We start from the raw sequence: 23183 nt of genomic DNA on the forward strand, positions 1-23183 counted from the left end.
GGTGAGCTGTTAGTTATGTCCATGGGCATTGACCCTGTTCTTATCTCATTTACCTTTTATGACAAAGAAGGCGCAGGAAAAATATGTGTAGAAAAAAACTATTTGGGGAGTTTCAAGACATTCTGTTGTGTCCCCAATGAGCACATTTCTTCAGGTTTCTTATACTCGGGCATTTCCAAAACTCCTCTGTTAATGCTTCTGTCCGTCTGCTTTCCCTATCATCACCCCTATTTGCATTAGTGTGGCTCATTCCAGTGCTCCCAAATTCACCAGGCAAGCTCACTAAAGTAGCTAATTCTAATTACATTACATTACATTACATCATTTGGCAGACGCTTTTATCCAAAGCGACTTACAATAACACATTTTTGTCAGCATTAGAGCAATCAACTATGGAGCACAGTCTATGGCAGCTACAACTTCTGAATGAACAGTGGTACAAGTTTAGTTTAGGTTAGTAGTTTTTTTTTTTTTTTTTTTTTTAAGAAAGAGAGAGAAAGAAGTTAGATCAAGAAGGGCCCAGATGGAGCCTGAAAAGGTGAGTCTTTAGTCTTTTCCGAAAGATCGGCAGTGATTCAGCAGTCCTGACCGAAGGTGGAAGCTCGTTCCACCATTGATTAATTCACCACAGTCCCCTCTCCTCATTGCCCCCAGCCTAATAGTAATGTGATGCTTGATTTCTTGCCATAGGGCAGAGCTGCCTCTCTGGCCACTAGGCCACCCTGCTCTCCTAGCTCACTCCCGTGTCCCTGCCTGTGTGTGTGTATGTGTCCCCCCCAGGCCGGGGAGTCGTCCCAGGTGGAGACGGTATCGGAGGAGAACAAGAGTCTGATCTGGACCCTGCTGAAGCAGCTGCGGCCAGGCATGGACTTGTCCAAGGTGGTGCTACCCACATTCATCCTGGAGCCACGCTCCTTCCTGGACAAGCTGTCGGACTACTACTACCACGCTGACCTGCTCTCACAGTCAGTGACCCTATGTTCTGTGTGTGTGTGTGTGTGTGTGTGTGTGTGTGTGTGTGTGTGTGTGTGTGTGTGTGTGCGCGCGTGTGTGTAAGTTTGTGTGTACACAATAGAGATGCACATTCATATTTTATACATTTTAATATTTTCTTTGAATGAAAGATGTTTGTGTTTTCTCTTCATAATCTTGTTTGTTTCTCTTTCCTCCCATCACTCCACTCCACTCCACTCCCCTCCCTCTCCCCTCCCCTCCTCCTCCCCTCCCCTCCTCTCCCCTCCCCTCCCCCTCCCCTCCACTCCTCTCCCCTCCCCTCCCCCTCCACTCCTCTCCCCTCCCCTCCCCTCCACTCCTCTCCCCTCCCCTCCCCTCTCCTCCCCTCCCCTCCCCTCTCCTCCCCTCCCCTCCCTGGCACAGAGCTGCACTGGAGGAGAGTGCTTACGGGCGCATCAAGCAGGTGCTGCGATGGTACTTGTCTGGCTTCTACAAGAAGCCCAAGGTAAGATGTCTTCCCTCCCAGATGGCTTGTCCTTATTCATTCTGCTTTTTGTTAGGGTAAGTATGGCGTAACAGGCTGTAACATGACATCTACTGTCTTACCTGCCATGGTGCCATATTGTGAATCATTTCCTGCCCCATTATTGAGTCCAGACAGATGGTGTAGTGAATTTAATATTTCCATAGTGATGTTGACCATCTGACCATTTATTTAGTGTTCTTCCCAACAAATCATCTGACCATTTATTTAGTGTTCTTCCCAACAAATCGTAGTTGATGCAAGCGTACACCAGATGCGTTACGGCTGCGTTGCGGATCCGGTGAAACTGCCGGAACAGACTCTCGCCCATGTTAATAGATGGGCAATACGTGCGGTACGGAAAAATTACGCACCTGTTCTATTTTTGTCGGATCCCGCATGTGTCTGACAGATTACATGAGTGTGGGTCTGTTCGCAGCCGCACCGCATCTGTTTCGGAGCTGGTGGACATTAGCCCTTAGCCTCGACTAAGTTGACCTCAGTGTGTTTATGCCACTTTGGTATTCACCTTATGTAGCCCCGCCCACTTGACCCAGTTGTGTTATGACTTCCTGTTCAAAACACTGTCTGTTTTACCTGCTCACTAGTACTGTACTGTCACAGGAAGTGTAAACACAATAGGAAGTAACTGGCTGACCCCTGTGTTGGAACATAAGGTGAATACAGGCTGTGTACGACTGGAGCTCTCCTGAGGAACTGTGCTCTTGTTTTGCCTAATGACAAAAAGCTTTAAACAGAAAAGACCTGTGTGTGTGTGTGTGTGTGTGTGTGTGTGTGTGTGTGTGTGTGTGTGTGTGTGTGTGTGTGTGTGTGTGTGTGTGTGTGTGTGTGCGTGCGTGCGTGCGTGCGTGCGTGCGTGCGCGCGCGCGCGCGCGCGCGCGCGCGCGTGCGTGCCTGCGTGCCTGCCTGCCAGTGTTCAGTAATCAGTGTGGAAATGCAAAACGCAGTGTGAACACACTAACCATCGACGTGTCATGTGTTTCGCAGGGTCTGAAGAAGCCTTATAACCCCATCCTGGGGGAGACATTTCGCTGCTGCTGGCTTCACCCTCAAACTGACAGCTGTACTTTCTACATAGCTGAACAGGTTAGAGCAGACACATGCAAGGCAAGCACACACCTGGGATACACAGCGGGTGTGAAAGTGACACAGGCCAGAGTGTACCTGACACCTCCTCTCTTCCTTTCTGTCTGTCTCTCTCTCCTTCTGCCAGGTGTCCCACCATCCACCCATCTCTGCCTTCCATATCTGCAATAAGAAGGATGGTTATTCCATCAGTGGAAGCATCCTGGCCAAGTCCAAGTTCTATGGTACGCCACTTACACCGCATGTTATAATTCTGATCAAATTCTAATCTATTTGGACCTGCTTAGAACAATATAGAGACACATTTGCTGGAGCTAATATGGATGGAAGCAGTACGATTTGTCACGATGTGAGAAAATCATTGCCATTCTTTTTATGCGGCCTAACTGAGCATAGATAAGAGACCATCCCATGACACAACGGTCACAGGTTTGGTCACCAGTTTGCTTGGCTTGACAGCCATTGTCCACGCATGTCCAGTTCAATTCCTGCCTGCCTCACGGGCACCGCTAATGGCTGTCCTTTCCTGAAACACATTCCTGTGATTATGTGTTTGTCAGGATATGTTTCAGTGCCCTCCAATGTCCTCTCTGTCGCCCCTCTCCTGTCGGAGGTAACTCTCTGTCACCCCTTTCCTGTCGTAGGTAACTCTCTGTCGCCCTCTCCTGTCGTAGGTAACTCTCTGTCGCCCTCTCCTGTCGTAGGTAACTCTCTGTCGGCCATCCTGGATGGTAAAGCCAGGCTGCTGTTCATGAGCAGGGATGAGGAGTATGTCATCACTATGCCCTACGCTCACTGCAAAGGTAATGGATTAGGTCCATATGTTGACTGCTATATCACTAAAACTGTCCCAACTACTACATTACCAAGTAATTAGAGCTGCATTACTTAAAAACACCTCTGGTGTTGCTCATCATTTGAAGTAACGATGTTGAAGTTTTGAACAGTTTAGGATGTTAACGGCACACATTTAAAGGCGGAATTCCAAAGGAACTAGGCTACAATTAATTTTCCTCTCTTTCCCATCAAATCAGGGAGGAATCTTGTTACGGAAAGTTTATATTAGCAGTAATTGTACTTTCTAGGAATGATGACAATACTTTACAATAAATTAGTTTTTCTTTATATAATATTTGTTCATCTACCCATTCGGAAAGGGTTTATGAAAATGTGTGTTTGGTATTCTGAGATTATTCTCTACTCAATGGCTACTGTCTATGCATGCATCAGTGTGTTAGTAACAAATACCTTCTGATTTTCACATAAACTAATGGGGGAACTGGACTGTAAAGTATTAGTAAGTACATAGTTCTGAGATTGACAAGGAAGGGTTACCAACTTCATTTTATTTAGGGTAATTCGGTTTGCTGGGCATTTCCTATAAAAACACTGTATAAAACACCAGAAACATATACCATGTAGACTAGCCAGTTCTAATCATATTTGGTAATGCATTGATAAGATCAGTCATAGTGCAGTAATGTCATAGAGGGTATTTGTATACAGGCATAAGGCACGACTTGTAGTGGGGATAAATGAGTCATCAGCTCAAATGATCCACTAAGGGAGAGAGCAGGAGCGTGAGGAACGCCGCTGGTCTTCCTCACCACACACCTCTCAGATATGTCATTTGGTAGAAGTGCCCCTGGCTCACCCCACTAACCTCGTTGGCTATTTTCACCAAAGCTCCCCGGTGTTACGCTTAATTTGCCAAACTTGGCTACAATACAAAAGGTTCAAATAGAAAGCCGTCTACCATGACAAATCGCAGGTGGACGGTCCTTGTCATGGCCATCTGGCTTAGCCAGACTGCCTGCCTGCCTGTCCTGGAAATTGAATAACATCCTGCTCTGCTCTGCTCATGGACTGTCATATATGGCAGGCAGCCAAATGTAAATAAAATGGTAAAAAGTTTGCACACTGCAAGGGCTCCAATTAGGTTTTTTATTGCAACACCGTGGGTAACGTTTCGGGCAGCACCCTGCCCTTCTTCAGACTGTTAGACAAAGGAGAAACGCCATCTTAAATACCCACCTGATTCAGTCACATGACCTGGTCAGGTGGGACACTTCAATCAAGTGAACATCAAAGAAAATATATAAAGTTAAAAAATATACAAATTAATCTATACATAGAGGGCCACGTAGATGTGTGTGATACAGACAGAGAACCAAAGAAAAAAGCAGTTAGGATAAAAGTCATGTTGAAGTTGATCCTGTACATTAACACACATTTGTCAGAAGTGGGCCAGTGGGCACTGGCCTACACTAGACTGCCGGACATAGCAGGTGTGTGGTGAGAGGGGACAGCCAAATGTAGACATGGAAATCAACTCGGGTCAAGTTTCTTTTTTTTTTTTGAATATACTTTAGGTAGTAGTACTGTAAATTAGCACATGTCCTACAGTGCAGTCAAGAAATACAGTCACTGTGAATGGGCAGAGTATAAATTAATCTCCTACCTAACCCATGAGGAATCACTTCAGTCACACAGGAACGTAAATGTCTCTCTGATTCCACTTTCTCGTCTGGGTTTTATGTTGATTAATATACTGTTACTGTGATGCTCTACCACCCTATCTGTGCCTCTGTAGGTATCCTGTATGGGACTATGACACTCGAGCTGGGTGGGAAGATTACCATTGAGTGTGAAAAAACGAAATGTGCCGCAGAGCTGGACTTCAAACTGAAGGTATACATTCGTATGACTTGTGTGCGATTGAATTGGCACCTTTGCCTTGTATTTGCGAGTTGTGATACAGCAGCACTAGGTTTTTAGTAGCAATAGGCTTTCCTTCAGTGTCTGATAGCACTGGATTTGTAGGCATAGTTTTGATATGAGTGTGAGATAATGGTAGTTTCTGCAGTCATAGTTTTTCGTACAATGTGAGATAGCAGTTGTGATCATAGTGTGAGTTAACAAAAAAACATCTGAGACGGTAATCATTTTGATACTATGACAGATAACAGTAGATCTAATCATTCGTTATCATCTTAGGAAAATGGGTTGCTTTAGACACGAGTAGTTTTTGACATTTTAAAGTAGGACTTTTTCCACACAGAGCTTTAACAGTAGTTTGAGTGAGTCAGTAGTCTCTGATAGGGTATAACACTAGCTTATAGTTACTGGAGCAGGTGTAGGTATGTTCCGAGGTAACAGCAGTTGCACTAAAGGTGTTCTCTTTTCCATGCAGCCTTTCCTTGGAGGCGCCTGCTCTGTGAATCAGATCAGTGGGAAGATCCATGTTGGAGAGGAGCTGCTGGCTACTGTGGACGGACACTGGGTGAGTCAGTCTTATCTCTCTATCCTCTGTCCACGCCTGTCGCCTCTTCATTTCCTCACAGCCTCTCTCTCTGCCACCTAATCTCTGCCACTTAGCACTCATTCATTCTCAGTAGTCATTAAGCACAGAATCAGTCATTAGCGGTTTAGGGACATACGGGCAGTGAGCAGGCAGACAAAGCAACTGGAGGACCTGGTTTGCAGGGTTCCCACACAGGGCTGGAAAGTCCGGGGGAGGGGGGGGATGGTCATTTTACATATTGTGAGTAGACTAATATGGCCCCTAGTTGACAGTCATGCCCATCCTTTATATCAGCCTGCACTTGACTAAAGTGCAGAGAATGTCCGTATTATTCACCTTATTCTTTGCCCACACATGGACGCTTCCGCATTACGTCATTTCGTAATAGTATTTCCGTTTTGACTTGCCAAAAACTCAGCAGGCAAGATGGCCGCGCACACTCCGCATCTAAACTGGCAGAATTACTCCGCCATAAACGAACATATATTGGCCAATACGTATGTAACATACAAAATAAAACAACCCGTAATATGGAGGACATGTGACATGTAACATGTTTAGTTAAACTTGCATTCCAGGAATATTGTGATCTAAAGATGACGTTACTTTTTCGTCCTGAAGCCCACATAGGTTGCGCCAGGCGTGACCTATGTGCGATTCGAAATAACGCATCCAAGATAGAAAACGTTATGAATATAGCCACGTTATAAACAACAAACTAACGCTGGTGATTCGTATGGAAACAGTGTTACTCGAAATGGTTAAAAGTTATATCAATTTGGTCATTCAGTGGCATTTTACTGCCATATAACATAACTAACTAGCGGCTAATATTAGCCACAGTAAGCAACTAGCACTGAACCGGAAGAACAAATACGTTTGTGTTGAACGCGGAAGAGAGAAAAAGTGGGCGTGGTGAATAAGGTGAATAGAGAACATGGTTGTAAACTTAGAATGAATGGTGGGTTTCGTTTCATAATTGTCTTTCTTTGTTTCTGAGCGGTTGTTTGTTGTTTGTTATTGTAATCAGGACGGCGAGGTGTTCATCCAGGAGAAGCGCTCATCCCAGCAGGAGATGTTGTGGAACCCCAGCCCAGACGTCCGCTTCAGCCGCCTCAAGAGACAGGTGGTGCAGCTGGACCAGCAGGGAGAGTTTGAGTCTGAGAGGTAAGTCACACACACACACACAGTTACTCATTCACTACCATAGACCGTATCTAATATCTGGCCGTAGCTACCATGATGTGATGTCACCCATTGGGTTTTGGACTCCCGTTTTGAAGCCTTGAGGTTGGCTTTTTCACCATCGGCATCTTGGTTATTTGGAGCCAGAAGTGATGTGAATTTGGTCCGTGATCGGCGAGCTGCCTGATCACTGGACAGGCGACCTGTCAATCACACCCCAAACATTTTTTTTTATTCTGTATGTAACTCTAAATTAATTAACCATAATTTACAAAATTAACATCATGCTGTATTTGTAGAAAACTTGAAACTGGCGATTGAGACCATGAACACATTAGGAAAGTGTTTACTGGGGCAATAAATCAAGTGAGAACTGAGAAGTATGGTCATTTTCCCATTCACTTCCATGTAACCAGACTTAGTTTTGCAGCCAGTGGGGTTGTCCCCTGCTGGCCATTCGAAATAATGCATGTTTAAGTTACTTCCGCATTGGCTTCACAAATGGAGCTATGAGCTAGCCCCTGCATTCACTACGCATGTCCACTGTGGTGGTCAATCACTCTACATGTATGCTTGGCCACAGTCATTCATTTGAGGAATATCAATTGATTTCCCTCAACATGAAAAACAATAGGACAATAGCAAGTAGCAAATGTTCTTTTCCTCAGACATCTTTCTTCTTATCCAAATATAACCCCCCCCCCCCCCCTTTACGTGTCACACACAAGACAACTGCAAGGCCTCTGCTAACTCCATGGATTGATCAAGCTTCTTGTCAGACGTGTGCCACTTGTGACGTTTTCTTTTCAGACTGTGGCAGCATGTGACCAGTGCCATCATGGATCGGGACCAGAACCGGGCCACCCAGGAGAAGTTCGTTCTAGAGGAAGCTCAGAGGAGAGAGGCCAAGGAAAGAGGAGACAAGCCCTGGAGCCCGCGGCTTTTCCACCAGGACCCCATTAGCTCAGAGTGGTCGTACAGGCACACAGAGTATGAACACACACTCATGCATGCACAGAAAAAACAGGAGGATTGAGCAGGAGAGTGAGATGGGGGAAAATGTGACATAATGAGGTGTGCAGCAGGTGTCGGCACATCCACAGCTTAATATGTCCTTCCTGTTGTTAGCACGCGGCCGTGGGACCCAGAGAGCTGCCTGGTGCAGTTTGAGAAGGACGGGGTGATTCAGACCCATGAGAGAACCCAGAGGCGACACAATGGACTCTCCTACAGCCACAGCTGGGCCAGCCAGCAGAAGGTTAGCCAGGCCCGAACACACACACACACACACACACACACACCTGCATACTTTCACACAACAGATAACTCCTGATTGGCTGAGTCACTGTTAGAGCTGTTTTAAAATACCCGATAAAAGAAAACCTTTGAGAATTGTTCATTTAAACATGGAAGCGCTAACTGAAAATTGCCACTCATACTGGTACTAGAACTATGTTGCTTGGCAGAAGAATAACATTTCATCTGAATTATTCTTTATTATTGACTAAACATGAAAGATTTATTGAACTTTTGCTTTTTTTATTCTTCTTCTTTTATTACAGTGGTGTTCCAAAATTACTGTCACTGTCATGTTTGGTGATGACCAGCCAGGTCTTTTGTTGGGCTGCCATCACTGTGCATCAGCCAGCAGTTCCCTGTCTGGGTGTTTGTGGTACAGTTCTAACAGATGTCTGTGTCTTCTGCCGTGTTCCAGGCTGAGGTGATTGGGAAGCGCAGGAAGGCCAGCAGCCAGCCGTCCAGCTGCAGCCAGAACACAGAGAGCAGCAGCACCACACCGGAGCCCACACACGAGTCTTCCGACAATGAGGGCAAGACACACACACACACATATACACACTCATACACAAATAGACACACACACATATATATACACACTCATACACAAATAGACACACACACAACAAATCCACACTCCAATTGCTCTGTGAGTTACTGGTGTTCTTCTGTGTTCTTGCCGGTCATGTGTTCAGGGTTCCCCAGCCAGTGTGCACGGTGCAATAAAGAAGTGAAGGACATTGCCTTGATAGAGGCCTCAATCTCATCTATACAGAAGACACAGCAGGATGTCCAGAGGTGAGAGTAATACACACACACACACACACACACACACACACACACACACACACACATATCTGTGGAGGTGACAGGGAGGTATAATGAGTAGAGACTGGAAGACCCAGGCACCGTTTATACGACAACGGTCCCCGCATAAAATGCCAAACCTTCGTTGTGGTTGGGCCTTTCGATCCACCTTCATACAACAACATTGTGACACAACGATCCTCATGCATGCAGATCCACAAAAATGATTGAAAACGCTGTAGTATGCATGCCAGGCCAATAGGTGGCAGTGTAACTTTGCAACAACAACACCACAGAATAACACCATGGGCCTGCATACAAACGCTACAGCGCGGTAATTACCAACAAAAGGACGCTCAAAAACAGATCATTTTGTCTGGATGGACGATGATGTGGGCTTGTTACTCAGAGTCTGCAGCACAAACACTGCTCTATGCATTGTTAACTCTCACTGTACGTTCGTTAAAGGAACACTCCGCCCATTTTCAACCAGCTTTGTATCATTAGACCATCAGTAGTATATCAGAAAACTGTAAACGGTTTTGAAGTCTGTCATTTAATTTGACAGTTATTGAGTGTTAAAGTGTGGACCAGTGACATCACTGGTCCACACTAACTCAAATTAATAACTCATTAACTCAAATCAACTCTCAAACTGTAAACGGTTTTGAAGTCATTCATCTAGTTTGACAGTTATTGAGAGTTGATTTGAGTTAATGAGTTATTAATTTGAGCTAGTGTGGACCAGTGATGTCACTGGTCCACACTTTAACACTCAATAACTGTCAAATTAAATGACAGACTTCAAAACCGTTCACAGTTTTCTGATATACTACTGATGTTCTAATGATACAAAGCTGGTTGAAAATGGGCAGAGTGTTCCTTTAAGTTGCAAAACGATCCGCTCAGCTCACACGTAAGACATGAGCTCGTTCAATGAACGCTGCTCTTTTAGCGCGTTCATGCACAACACTGTTGCACTTGCAGTTCACAGTGAATTTGAGCTGCATGCATGTCCACTCTTAGTAGAATACAGAAGAGGGTAAATACAATATGCAAAAAAAAAATTACAACTACTATAATAAACACATGAAACACATTTATAGTTGAACAACAATAACTATATTCTATTGGAAATAGTCTGTTTTTGACATGTTTGTTTCTGTATTGGCAGATAAATTGGTGTTAAAATATAAGCAGTATAGACGGGTTTCTTGTATACAAACATTAGTGGGTGCGTGCGCGCGCAGGGACAGAGGATGACGAGAAACGCATCGAGCTGATCGCCCATTGGTTCAACACAGGTGCATCACAAACCCACAGTGAAGTGTAGAAACTTCCATTTTATATCTATTCCAAGCTGTCACTCTACATTTGACATAAATACCACCTGTAATGCCTACATTAACAATAAAATAAGTAATCTGACGGGCTGGGTCATTTGAGCAGTTTGTGTGGGTGGCGCCAATGCTTGTATTAATTTGTTTACAAACCGCTGTTAAACGAAACTGTAGAAGAAGAAAGGCAGCAGTGAGTGTGTTGCGGGGGTGTTCGACTTGTTGACTGCAGACAGCTTGTAGAAGTCATCGTCGCGTCCCTTGTCTCTTTCTATAGGAACCTGGTGGCTCTGAGTCGTCAGCTGGCTCGTCAGAGGGCGGCAGAGGAGGGCGTTTCGCTAACGGGCCGTCACTGTCTCGTCCTGTGCGTCCTGCTCCTCTCCCAGCTCCTCATCAACTACGTCTTCACCTGAAGCCGCTCCTCCCCCGGGGACGAGTTTCCCTCCGGCGCCGATCTGCCATCAGACCCCCCTCCACAAACACTGACTCTAATCAGCAGAGGGAGATGGAGACCTTACATCGGTGCCGAGAGGGCAACTTTGTCCCGTTTCCCCTCCAGAGGGGAGGAGCACGGACACCATAGCAATAAACACAGCCACAGCCACCCACCGCCTGTCAGTCACCTGCAGAGAGGAACAGCACCCCCTAGTGTAGCCAGACTGAAACGACACCGGCACCCACGCACTTTGGACAGGAAAGAGGAGAGATTGGGATAGAAGGTTTTCAAATGGAAAAAATTAATTGTAATGATGACGAAGAATGATTTTTGCGAAAAGAATAACAGAGAGGATGTTCCACCATTCCTTTAGTAACACTGTCGATCTTTTGAGTATGCGTATGTGTGTTGTTCGTACTTAATAGTAGCCCCTATGGGCGCAGATAGATCACCGTATGGACTTTTCCTACTCCCCTTCCACTCAAGATTTTGGGCCTTAATGCTGAAGCCAAAAAAAGAAGAAGAAGAAAAATGTCACATGTACAAACTAAGAAGGAACAAACGCATTTTCCAACGGTGCAATTCGTTCTGTTTTGTATAGATGTACGCTCAAATACACTCTGTCTCATATTTTAATAACAATGATTTTACCAAAACAGTATTTATAATCCGAAAGGACAAAGAGTACTTGTTTACAGGGCGTATGTGTTTCTAGTGACACATAGGAAGGAAGGCGAGAGAGAGAGGCAGGGCAGAGAGCTAAAACAGTGTCTTTGAATTTGTGTGCCTGTAGCACCGTAGTGGAAGGGTTATCAGCATAGCACTGCTTTGGTCTAGAGACCATGACACTTCAATCAGGAGAGACTGAAATTAATGCTTGAATGAAAAAGTTCATTCATGACATGAAACAAGATGTAAACGTTGGCGTAAGCTCCATGGGGGAACTACCCCGTGAAGTTAGAGTGCACCCGGGATAGATGTAGGAAGTAGGATGTCCCCCTGCGGAGTTCCTCATAGATCTGAGAGAAAAGCAATAGCATAGTAGACGATTGGCTCTTTGAAAAAGAGAGGGAAGTGACAGCTAACTGATTGATTCTCTGGAAAAAGAGGGAACATGTTCACTCTCTGATTGGGTAAAGAGAAAGCATGATAATGATAAGTAGTCTTCCTGATTGAAAAAATGACGTAATACTTCACTAGTGTGTACAATCACTTATATAGGAACAACGGCTGGAAGAAATGGCAAATAAGAGAGGAAGAAGATGGATTTCACGAGTTGGGGAAAACGCTGCGGTCGGCCTGACAGAAGGGGTTTGGGTGTGCGTCTCGGTCCACATCATTTTAGAGTGACTGTTTTAAGATGTAAAACACTTAGTAATGAGTTTGTATGTTCTTTTCTTTTTTTTTGATTAATGTTTCAATTTGTATATATTTGTCTAGAGCACATTTGTGCTTCCAAAAGAGATTTCAGAATGTATTTATTGAGTGATTAACCTTGATTTCCTGATCTAATTCAGCTTGGAGGATGGAGGCCAGGAGTGACAATCGCTCTCCCAGGGTTGTGTGTGTCCAGTGTGTGTCTGTCTGCCTGTATGTGTGTGTCTGTTTATATATACATACAGGTATACTGTGTGTGAGTGAGTGAGTGAGTGAGTGAGTGAGTGAGTGAGTGAGAGTGAACCATTATGGTGGTGCAAAATAAAACCAGGTCTGTGATCTTGGTTTTTACCCTTGAATTTCAGTTGGACAGGAGGATCAAAGTTGACAAGTTGTCCGTTGGTCCGTTGCCAGTGCTGATCTGCCCAGTGGGATTGAATCGGAGAGCACAAGAAGGAAGTCGACTCTTTGAATGCTTTTATTCACACTTTTATTTGTTTATTCTTTTATTTTCTGTTTATTTTCCTGTTTTCTACTCTACTGCCATGTTGTGGGTATTCTACATGCCAGATATTTTTGTCATATGGAATGATACAACAGAGAACATATTTCCCAATGTTTTTGTTCATACTTGTTGCATACTGTAGCACTACAGTAAAATTGACATTTTAACCCTCACACTGACTTTTGTCCTCATAATTCTTTTTAGAGCAGGAAATTGGATCCCCGGGTGTTGATAACAATGAGAATTAAATATTCTTTTCACTTTCCACAGAAATCATTCCCATTGCAGGCAACCCACATTCTCCACTAGAGGGAGATGTTGATTTGGGCCTAATATAGAATGTGTCTTTTAGGCTGGGGGCTGTTTTACCAAAGTCTTCATTTTTCAATAGCTTTGTAAAGTCTTACCCTGCGTTCACCTGTCCACCTTCATCTGACTTGTAAATACCCAACTGGATTGGCGCGGTCAAGCTGAGAAAGTGTCGAGGCTTTGCGTACAAACGAAAGAAGAGTATGCTGGACTTGGACAAGACTAAACTAAAAGGGTCTTTTCAGTGACAATCCACCCCTAGACACAAGACTCCAGACTCGCTGGAGCCCACACACAAATACAAACGACGTAGGTGGCAAAGTTTGTGTAGCTCCACATAACTCAGATGAGTGGTTCACGCAGCAACAGTGACTCCGAGCTGTTCGCAGACTTGAACCTGTGCAGGTGAAAATCCCTCGGTAGCCGCCACACACACAGCTCTAAATCCCACCAGGGGTTAACTGAATTGTCTTAGGAGCCTGTCTGTGATGACTAAAGCGTGGGTGGGTGAGACAGCTGAGGTGGTGTGTGAGTGTGTGGGAGCTCAGACTCCCTTGGCAGGATCGGAGATAAGCGTTGAGTGCTATAGGATGTCCTGACAGATTTACAATGACGGGTCATCACGTCACTTCCCCGTGCAAACATTCTGAACAATGGGCTGCAGCTATCCAGATTTCCACAGTGCTGATCGAGAGTCAGTTTTGACTTTCAGATCATTAGGAGTGATGGATGAACGGACATGGCCAGACGTCCCATCTGTTGCAGTCTACTGATCTCTTGTTGTTGTGTACCCAGTGCATCAAAACTTAAAAGCCATGTGTGACTCCAATGTACTCCACTCCTGTCAGTTATTGCATTACCAAATCCTGCAACAGGAAGTAGGCTAATTTAGAATATTTATGTTGTCAAGTTGAAACGGTCTCTAACACCATCTTTCCTATGCTATCCTGCTTGGTTTTACAGAGAATGCTTTAGATGTGGTGTGAGGGGAATACCTGGCATATCAAAGTGTCAGCCCTGTCCAAACACACAGACTAATCTAAGGGAGGTGGAATGTGTTTGTGGCCCACTGTAGCATATAGATACCTGGAGCTTTGAGCCTGGCTTAACCTCATTTAAACTCCCCGTCTCTCACAAGCTGCCATTGCATTGTGTGACAGTGCTGACCTTAGAGTCAGGCTTATAAAGATACTTCAGATTTAAATGCATCCAGTAAAGCTTAACACTGATATTGTCATAAAAATCACTATCAAAACAAGGCAACAACGGGCAGCACTATTTGTCCTTGCCCTGCATTTCTAAGCTTGTAAAGCACCCTTAGTGTAGGGAAATTATCTGTAACCATTTAAATGAGCAGAAATAACTATAAGTAAAACAGATGTAATAACCAGTGGTAGTGTTAGAATGACCAAAAAAGAAGAAAATAGAAACACACTGTCTGCATTGATTTATCTTCCATTCATTACAGAAAGTGATGACACCTGTGTTTTTCATTCAGTTTGCTTATAATGGATTATTCTAACATAGATTATTTATAAATAAATAAAGACATACCGATACTGACCATGTACAGAGAATGCTTACAGAAAACAACAAAGCATAGAACAGGCCTCGCCGAGTAAAAAGCAGCTTTTTTTTGGCTTGTAAAATTACTTGCCAGTTATTTGAACACTATAAAGAGTTATTACATCTATTTTAATATGGAATTACTTCGTTATTTCCAGTCATTACCATGTAATTAATGGCCTTTAATTCAAAGGGTTAGTAAATTCTCTTTTGGCTTGCTCCACTTCCACAGGGAGGTCAGAGGTCACTGCCCTAGCAGCTGAAATTCAATGTCTTGCTCAAAAGGCACTTCAGCAGATGCTTGCTGACACAGAGGCTCGAACCCGGGTTCTGCTCTCCGAACCGACACGACAAGTCATTGCATCACGATCAGGTAATCCAACAGCAACAGCGGTTCCTAGAATCTGTTCTGGTCATCTCCTAAGCAGACTCAGACAGGATAAACCCATGTGTGCATTTAAAAGGAAGAGCTGGTTGGGGTGCAAAGGGCATGGAACAGGGCCGCTGGCACCGCAGCAGCAGAGTGGGCAGATGGGCAGTCGGGTCAGGGTGCAGCCTCCTCCCCTTGGAGGAGATGTTCCTAGTCTATTGGCCGCAATGCTGAGTGGGCGCACACTGGACCTTTGTGTCGTACGACGTGTGGAGGGTTGACGGAAGGGGCACCACACGTCCAAATTAGGTGTGTGTGTGTGCGTGAGTGTGTGTGTGTGTGTGTGTGTGTGCGTGTGTGTGTGTGTGTGTGTGTGTGTGTGTGTGTGTGTGTGTGTGTGTGTGTGTGTGTGTGTGTGTGTGTGATGGCAGTGGGATTGCTCTCTGGCCAGTGGCCAAATACAGTATCCCACACATCGCAGTACAAACCGAACATTCAAACACATCACTGACTCACACTGTATGGAAGGCTTTCTTTTCACAAAGCTATTTATACTGTAGCCTATATACTGGAATTAATTCATTTAGTAATTGAATGTTTTCAGATGTTTGTTTACTTCAATACTATTTTGTTACATCTCAGCAATCATTCTATTAGAGGGGGTTTCACTTTTCTTTTTTAATCAGTGATAGCTCCTCAATTATTCATTCACCTTAGAACTTGACTGAGCTATAATTAGACACAGGACAATTATACCCCCCCCTCTCTCCCTCTCTCTGAACCATGACCCCTTCCTGCACACACACACACACGCACAAGCACACACATACACACACACACACACACACACACACACACCTCCCCAGGTAAAGTGTGTGAGAGGCCAGCTGCATTGAGGCGTATCCCGCTCGCTTTGCCTGAGGGGCAGCAGAGTCGGCTCGGATGTTTGCTCTGCGGTTTGCTGTTCAGGCTGAACCCTGTTGCAAGGCAGGAGGGAGGCAGAGACATGGGACTTGTCCAGGCTTGCCTTGAAGAGAGAGAGAGAGAGAGAGAGAGAGCCTCATCCACCCTGAGGCGATTATGTGTCTTCATGTGTCTATTTTTTCTTTACTTGTTGCCGTGTTTTTCTGGAAAGTGTTGCTAGCTGGAGATCACTCCACTAGCTAAACCAGTCAATAATTATTTTAGTTATGAATGATTTTCACGGGACCCCTGTATTGTGGGGGAATGTTTTTGTCTCCTCAATTCGGTGGCTCTTTGTCTGATTTAGGGCTTAGTTAGGATGGAGGACACAGGTATTGTAGGCCTACTGGAAATCAAAGGCTTATCAAAACAGTCATTGTCTTCTGACAAGTTTGAGCTTTGATTTTAATGGCATTGTGTCAGTCTAAATTGTTTGGTTTGTTTGACATGTGTGTCAAGTAATGAGTAATGAGTCGCTTGTTATTTTGAGTTGCTTATAGTTTAATCTAATTCAAATAGAATAATTTAATATGTATTAATATCATTTAATCTCATCTATTGTATCCAGTATGGGTTTGAATCTTGGGACTGTATTCTGTGCCTTTTTCTTAAGTAGAGGTGTGTAATGCGACCTTGATGTGGATCTCTGGACTCCTCGCTGCGAGGTCTCTGGACTCCTCGCAGATAAGTTCCCAGAACCAACTTGTTGTGGAGATCCAGCTGGGGCTCACTGCTGTTGTGAGAATAAGCTTGGTTCTTCACTGGTAGCATGCATTGTCGCAGGTATGCTCGTTAGAGCACTGGGGAGGACCCGCCTCCGGCCCCATTCACGGTCTAACTGGTCTTGTCTGGGCCTGGAGTGTCATCCCAGAGAGGGTGATAGAGCTCCTCCATTGAATCAATACTCGTTGAATGAATATAGTTGAATGGAATTCAATCGATCGATTGTCAATATGACATCCCCGGTGATGTCATAACATCATCGGCTCTGATGATGCCATCACCGGGATGTCACATCTGATGATGTCATTTGTGCTCCCATTATGATGACGTCATCATTTGCGATAGTTCCAGGGATAGTTCCAGGGAACGGGCCGGATCCGGAGGCCCAGGATGGCCCCCCGGGGGGCGACCATCCCGCCTTGAGTAGGCATCGGCACGAGAACCTTTGTAACAGTGGGTCACTTCTGACTCTGAGTGTATCGTTATCTGGCGAATTCCAATATCATCTTGACATCCTGTCATCACTACGCTTTATCAACCAAATTTCCCTGAGGCGTCGATAATCAAAGTTGGACTTGCTCGGCCGCCGCCGATTAATTCAAGCTCCCGATGAATCATCGCTCTCGAAAGAAAACGCCTAAGCAAAGGCCTAATGATTTGTTGTGGTGTCTCTCGCAGTGCCCTGCCCGTCTGTTGCCGTGGTGTCAACCAGTCTACAGTGTGTGATGTAACTGCGAGGAAGAGGAGGCATGGCGGTCTTGTCTAGACTGGTAGACCTTACCAGTGAAAACACCCTCCGTCAGCTCCCGGGAAACAGTCGTTTTCCACTGAAGAGGTGGAGGAGGTAAAGACTGTTTATGGACGATCCCCTAACTATAACAGTAATAGTAATAACTGTAATTCAGTACCAGCCAACACACACATAACCTTCACATACGGTTATTTTGGGTGTCGTGCTGTGCTGTGACCGCCCTGCCTGTGGGGTTTGTGTGTGGCTCATGTCGAGTCTTGTCCCGGGACACGCAGTCTCACACACACTCTGCTGACACACACTCTGCTGACACAGAGAAAACAGGTGAGATGCTCAGCCAGTGGGTATCACTACACACCCTAAACCCCTTCTTCACCTGACCTGACAATCACCTCTGAAATTAGCCCATGATGTTGTAACCCTGTCTAATACTGTCTCTCCAAACACAAAGGCAGTGTGTATTACCATAGTTACACTGTAAAAAAAATTACCATCTTAACAAGTTTGTGTGTGTGACAGGAAACCCTAATGGGCTTATTCTAGGTCTCTACCTATTGAAATTAAACCAATATTAACAATAGTCTGATCAAAGCATAGAATAAAACTCTCTTGGTTTAAGAAAAATTAAGGCTGAATATTAGGCTAATTTGCAGTGTACATATCTGGACAGAGCAAGGAATCGATCATTTTTGCAACAGCTTTCAGAACTTTACAAATGGCGGGTGTTGTTGGAATGACCTTTGACCTTTAAGCCCCAAACGCACTTTCTGACATTCGCGTTTTGAAGTCCACCCGTTGTTTTAAACGGCCGAACGCGTGACAAGAGCGTTTTGACACGCATCAAACTGCCTTGACGCCCGTACTCCGAACTCGGAGTGTCAAATGAGGATCCAGAGTGAGAATGCTCTTCTAAACACATCGGCTGCCAAAATATATTTCCCTGCTGCATGTTATGATGAGATTACCGGTAGATCGGCAAAAGTTTGGATATACTGGATTGCTTTTTCTCATCCTTCCGCAGCAGCACTGCCTTCTCCACACTGCCTGATAGACAGGTAGGATGATTACAGGCTCTGACTGACAGGTGCTAAAAACGACAGTATAACGACTTTGTATTCATCGTCATTGTGCCTGCCTACATATAAATTAGTGACCTTTTCCCCAAAATACTGGTTCTGTGCTATTGCCTCTGATGCAGGGCCGGTTCCAGAACAAGATGACTAGGGGTGCATCCTAGATAGGAAGGGGTGCAGATGCCCGGCCAAAGGCAGTCGAATCGAAAAATTTGACATGTTATTTTACTAAAAATAATGCATTTGACCATCATTTCAAGTAGAATGATACCACCCAAGTAAGAATATTTGAAGTGTTTCAAGTGCTTTACTGAAATATTTGGACCATATAATGATAATACAATTATCTCAACCTTAAAAGGTTACATATAGGTGCCAAAAAGACATAAAATCACATCAAAGAACAAAGAAAAACAACAACTATCATTCAAGTTTAAACAGTAAGTGTGCAGCTGTAGCATTTATTAAAAAAAAAAAAAATTTTTTTTTTTTTTTTTTTTTTTTTTTTACTTTTCAACTGAGCATGCAGACAATTAAAATAAGGGTGCAATGCATGCTTTTGCACCCCCGTAGAACCGGGCCTGCTCTGATGCCTGAAGTGCGCTATACGTGCAGAAAGTGACGCGCATCAAAATGAGGCGGGTTAGTTAATGCTTTCTGTGCGTTTGGGGCTTTAGAGCTTGCAGGCAATTCTGCAGCTGCATGTGGATGTATGTTTATGAGTCAGAGCCTCTATATATGGCTCTATATATGGAACACAGAGTCAGGACTAAACTGTATGTTATGTTATGTTATGTTGTGTTATGTTATGTTATGTTATGTTATGTTATGTTATGTTATGTTATGTTATGTTATGTTATGTAAGGGTTAATGTACGACGAGGTGTACATTATCACTTTTTAAGGGACGACGCGAGAGGCGTGAACCGTCCGAGGCGAAGCCGAGGATGGTTGCCTCCGCGAAGTCCCTTAAAAAGTGATAATGTACACCTCGAAGTGCATTAACCCGCTTATACCATGGTCACTTGCCAACAAAACAATAAGACCAGTCATTTATATTTCCATGTGTAATAAATAAAGCAATCTAAATGGCTAAATGTCTGTTATTCATACTGTAAATCAGTCTTCCACGAAATAAAATAGTCCCTCCCACTATTCCACCACCCTCCGTTTTAAAGCCGACTCAAACGTTAACTTTATCACAGGAATGCGGGTTTAACGATGTTTTGCGTTCTACATTAAATGAAGACATTACCGTTTGGCAGCTTGCTTTATTTTGTATGATAGATACGTATTGGCCAAGTATATTAACATTTAAGAGCGATCGAGTTTCAGGAAGTAACACAGAGCAGCGGGGGCTGTATGTGGTGACATGCAGAGAGAACTCTCTGCGTTAACGTCTGCGGGTCTTATAAGACGTAAATGGCGCGAGGCAGGAGTAGAGTGAAAACTATCTGCTTTCAGTATGTTGGAGTCCAGGTATGTTTTGTACAAGGACGTCTCTCAGTGTGTTGCTGTTAACTGCCCATTGCGTTGTTTTCTTTTTGTTGATCTCGTCTTTTTCCTCTTTGACTTGATTTGTGCATAGCGGGTGGGTGGACCCCTTGATTTGTATCAGTGATAAGAGGCAGCGCGCGCTCTCCCAGAGCGCCTGGCTGCTGGTTGCTGCAAGTTGTAAACAGGAGGTTTGACAGTTGACAGCTGAGAGCCCGGTTTCTGTCAGCTGACCAGAACAGAGCCGGCTTCTCTCAGGAGAGGGAATCTCCGAAACGAAAATTCTCTCTCTCTCTCTCTCTCTCTCTCTCTCTCTCTCTCTCTCTCTCTCTCTCTCTCTCTCTCTCTCTCTTCTCTCTCTCTCTCTCTCTCTCTCTCTCTCTCTCTCTCTCTCTCTCTCACTCTCTCTCTCTCTCTCTCTCTCTCTCTCTCTGTGTCAAAGGCCGGGCTCGTGCACGAGCGAGGGAAATATCCTCTTTGTCGCCGAGAAGAGCCTGGTGACGCGAGGTTAAAAATCTCCGAAACGAAAATCAAAATAGTAAATAAGAGTTATTTTTGATAAACTGAGCACACAGGGGTGATTTAAATACTTACTTTGACCGAGTCAATTTTTTTCTCAACATCCAAAATTGTCATATTAACCCTTAACAGGGGTATAGAGCTCAAACTGCTCTCCTGATAACACTGATGAAACTATGGCGCATTGATATGAACGGTGAACAGACCATTTAGCTAGGTGTCCATTATCACTGTACAATATCACTTTTTAATGGACACCTTGCAGCCAATCAGAATCGAGTATTCACTCAGACCATGGTATAAGTTATGTTATGTTATGTTATCGTGAGCATCCTGTTTAGTGTTTGCCCATACATTAAAAGCCTATTAGTGACTGATCTGTCCTCCAGGCCGCTGCCTTGCTGCTCTGCATCGGCCTGTTAGCGCTCCGGACTGGATGCTTCAATCCAGGAAGTCTGATTGGTCGCCTAAAGCCTTTAATTTGGAGGGCTTATCGCTGTCAAAGTCACTCTTTCACCTCACTCCATCGCTCCCTTCTCTTATTTCAGCTATTTGTCCTCTTCTCTTCTCTTCTCTTCTCTTCTCTTCTCTTCTCTTCTCTTCTCTTCTTTTGAGATACATGTTTTTTGTGTGTGTAGTGCATAAAGCTGTGTTGTATTAGGTTTGCAATGGTTTATTAAAGGGAGTTTGAAAAAAAAAAAAAAATCTCTTCTCTTCTCTTCTCTCCTATCGTCTTCTCTCCTCTTCTCTTCTCTTCTCTTCTATCCTCTTCTCTTCCCTTCTCTTATCTTCTCTTATCTTCCCTTCTCTCCTCTGCCCTTCTCTTCTCTGTCGGTCATGCTGTCTAGCCAACAGTTGTTCATGATTTAATAAACAGGAGAGTGAAAGCTGTGACATGAGGTCGCAGCTGGTTTGTGTGTGTGTGTGTGTGTGTGTGTGTGTGTGTGCGTGTGTGTGCGTGTGTGTGTGTGTGTGTGTGTGTGTGTGTGTGTGTGTGTGTGTGTGAAATCCTATACAGACGTCATACTCGCCGCCTGGATCATCGCAGACATTAACACAGAGATGTGACACGAGGGAGGAGTTTGCAGCCAGCAGGTTGTTGTTGGCCCGGGAGGACAGAACCTTTTCTCCTTCCTGTCTGTCGAACGCTTTATAGATACAGTCGGTCTGTGTGAGAACGCCCAGAAAATGTTACTACGGCTGGCGCGCGAGTGGGGTAAAACACCCCATATACAGTATCTCAATGGGCTGACCCACCAAAGGACGGCTCTACACTACAGGATTGGGGATTCTAGAGCAGGTACATAGACGTCTGTTCAGATGTGCGTTTACTGGGCTGGGCTAGCGGCTAAATGTTAATTATGCTGAATGGGGAGAACGGGAGGATTTACCCCACCCTGACCACGTCCCCAGCCAGCTACCCCAGCGTCTATGACAACACGTCGACTCAACCCATTGCTTCATAAAGAACAGTTCCAGAACAGGCTGTGTGTGTAAAGACATCTTCAACACAAACTCTACCCAGTGGCGTGCCTGACCAAGTTGGTGCCCTAGGCAAGATTTTTGCTGGTGCCCCCCCCCCCCCCCCCTCCCCCCTCCCCCAAAGAAAATATAATAAAAATTATATTGCAGCTAATCCAGCACTGCAGTGCAGGCTCAGAATCGCCCTTCCCCAGTGGCACTGGAAGTACTTTTAGGTAGGGGCTGCTGTAAGGAAGGGTCTCTCGGTGCTGCCCGCGAGGGCAGCGCCGAAGAAAATTTTACGTTTTTTGGACTTTCATCCATATTTAGAAGAATATTTATTTTTAAATTAACATTAGGATTATATTGTTGTGATGTCATTATTCAGTATCTTCTCCTTTTCTCACTCACTTTCATGTAAGCACCTGCTCTCCCTTTAGTCGTTTTACACTACAACAGACAGAAACACAGGCATAAACACTGAACTTATTATTATTATTATTATTATGGAAAACCAGATTATGATGAAAATCAAACACTTTTGAAGAGAGAGCGTATGAAATAAGATTAGAGCTGGGAAGCACAAACTGTTTTTTAATGCATCTTGTTGGTGGTATAAACACAAGACAGCCAAAACACCTCAGCACCCACCTTCCAGCTCCCTTCCCCCTCTCTGGGAAAAAGCTCCAAGCAGGTAGAAGGGGGCGCGGCCGCGCAGTGGGTGGGGTGGTATGGATTAGGGACCATGGTGAAAGTGCTGCAGCCCGGGCAGCCATGCAGAAAGCCAGAATTAGAAAAATTATTTCATTATTATTTAAAGACTTAAGACGTTGTTCTTCTTATTTTTGTCTACTATTGTAAAATAATAGTAGGCCTATTATCATGAAAAAGTATTTGTAAAAAAAAAAAAAAAAAAAAATTACCCTCTCTGGCGCCCCTAACGGCTCAAGCGCCCTTAGCATTTGCCTAGTTCGCCTAATGGACACTGACTCTACCACAGGACACCTTCTCCTCTCCATCAATGACACAATTCTCAAAATTTGTTGTTGTTGTTGTTGCTGTCGATATTCATTTGAAGGAACTGATATCGATTCATAAATCCCAAAATTGATCTTCTAGAATCT

At 44.4% G+C, this 23183-nt stretch overlaps 1 protein-coding gene across 1 annotated transcript in view; it reads left to right on the top strand.

The window, feature by feature from the left end:
• Positions 1–12998, top strand: part of osbpl5 (oxysterol binding protein-like 5) — a 73330-nt gene extending 60332 nt beyond the window's left edge. The window contains exons 10-23 of the mRNA XM_083654895.1: position 1; positions 781–965; positions 1378–1459; positions 2486–2584; positions 2712–2808; positions 3289–3387; positions 5178–5275; positions 5778–5867; positions 6919–7055; positions 7884–8063; positions 8202–8331; positions 8788–8902; positions 9065–9167; positions 10791–12998. The exon at position 1 is cut by the window's left edge and continues 213 nt beyond it. Of these exons, the coding sequence (XP_083511021.1) occupies position 1; positions 781–965; positions 1378–1459; positions 2486–2584; positions 2712–2808; positions 3289–3387; positions 5178–5275; positions 5778–5867; positions 6919–7055; positions 7884–8063; positions 8202–8331; positions 8788–8902; positions 9065–9167; positions 10791–10926 (1552 nt within the window). The 3' untranslated portion in view covers positions 10927–12998. The remainder of the gene's footprint in view (positions 2–780; positions 966–1377; positions 1460–2485; positions 2585–2711; positions 2809–3288; positions 3388–5177; positions 5276–5777; positions 5868–6918; positions 7056–7883; positions 8064–8201; positions 8332–8787; positions 8903–9064; positions 9168–10790) is intronic.
• Positions 12999–23183: the final 10185 nt, after the last annotated feature.

Source organism: Poromitra crassiceps (assembly GCF_964638095.1).
Source record: "Poromitra crassiceps genome assembly, chromosome: 18".
Lineage (NCBI taxonomy): Eukaryota > Metazoa > Chordata > Actinopteri > Beryciformes > Melamphaidae > Poromitra > Poromitra crassiceps.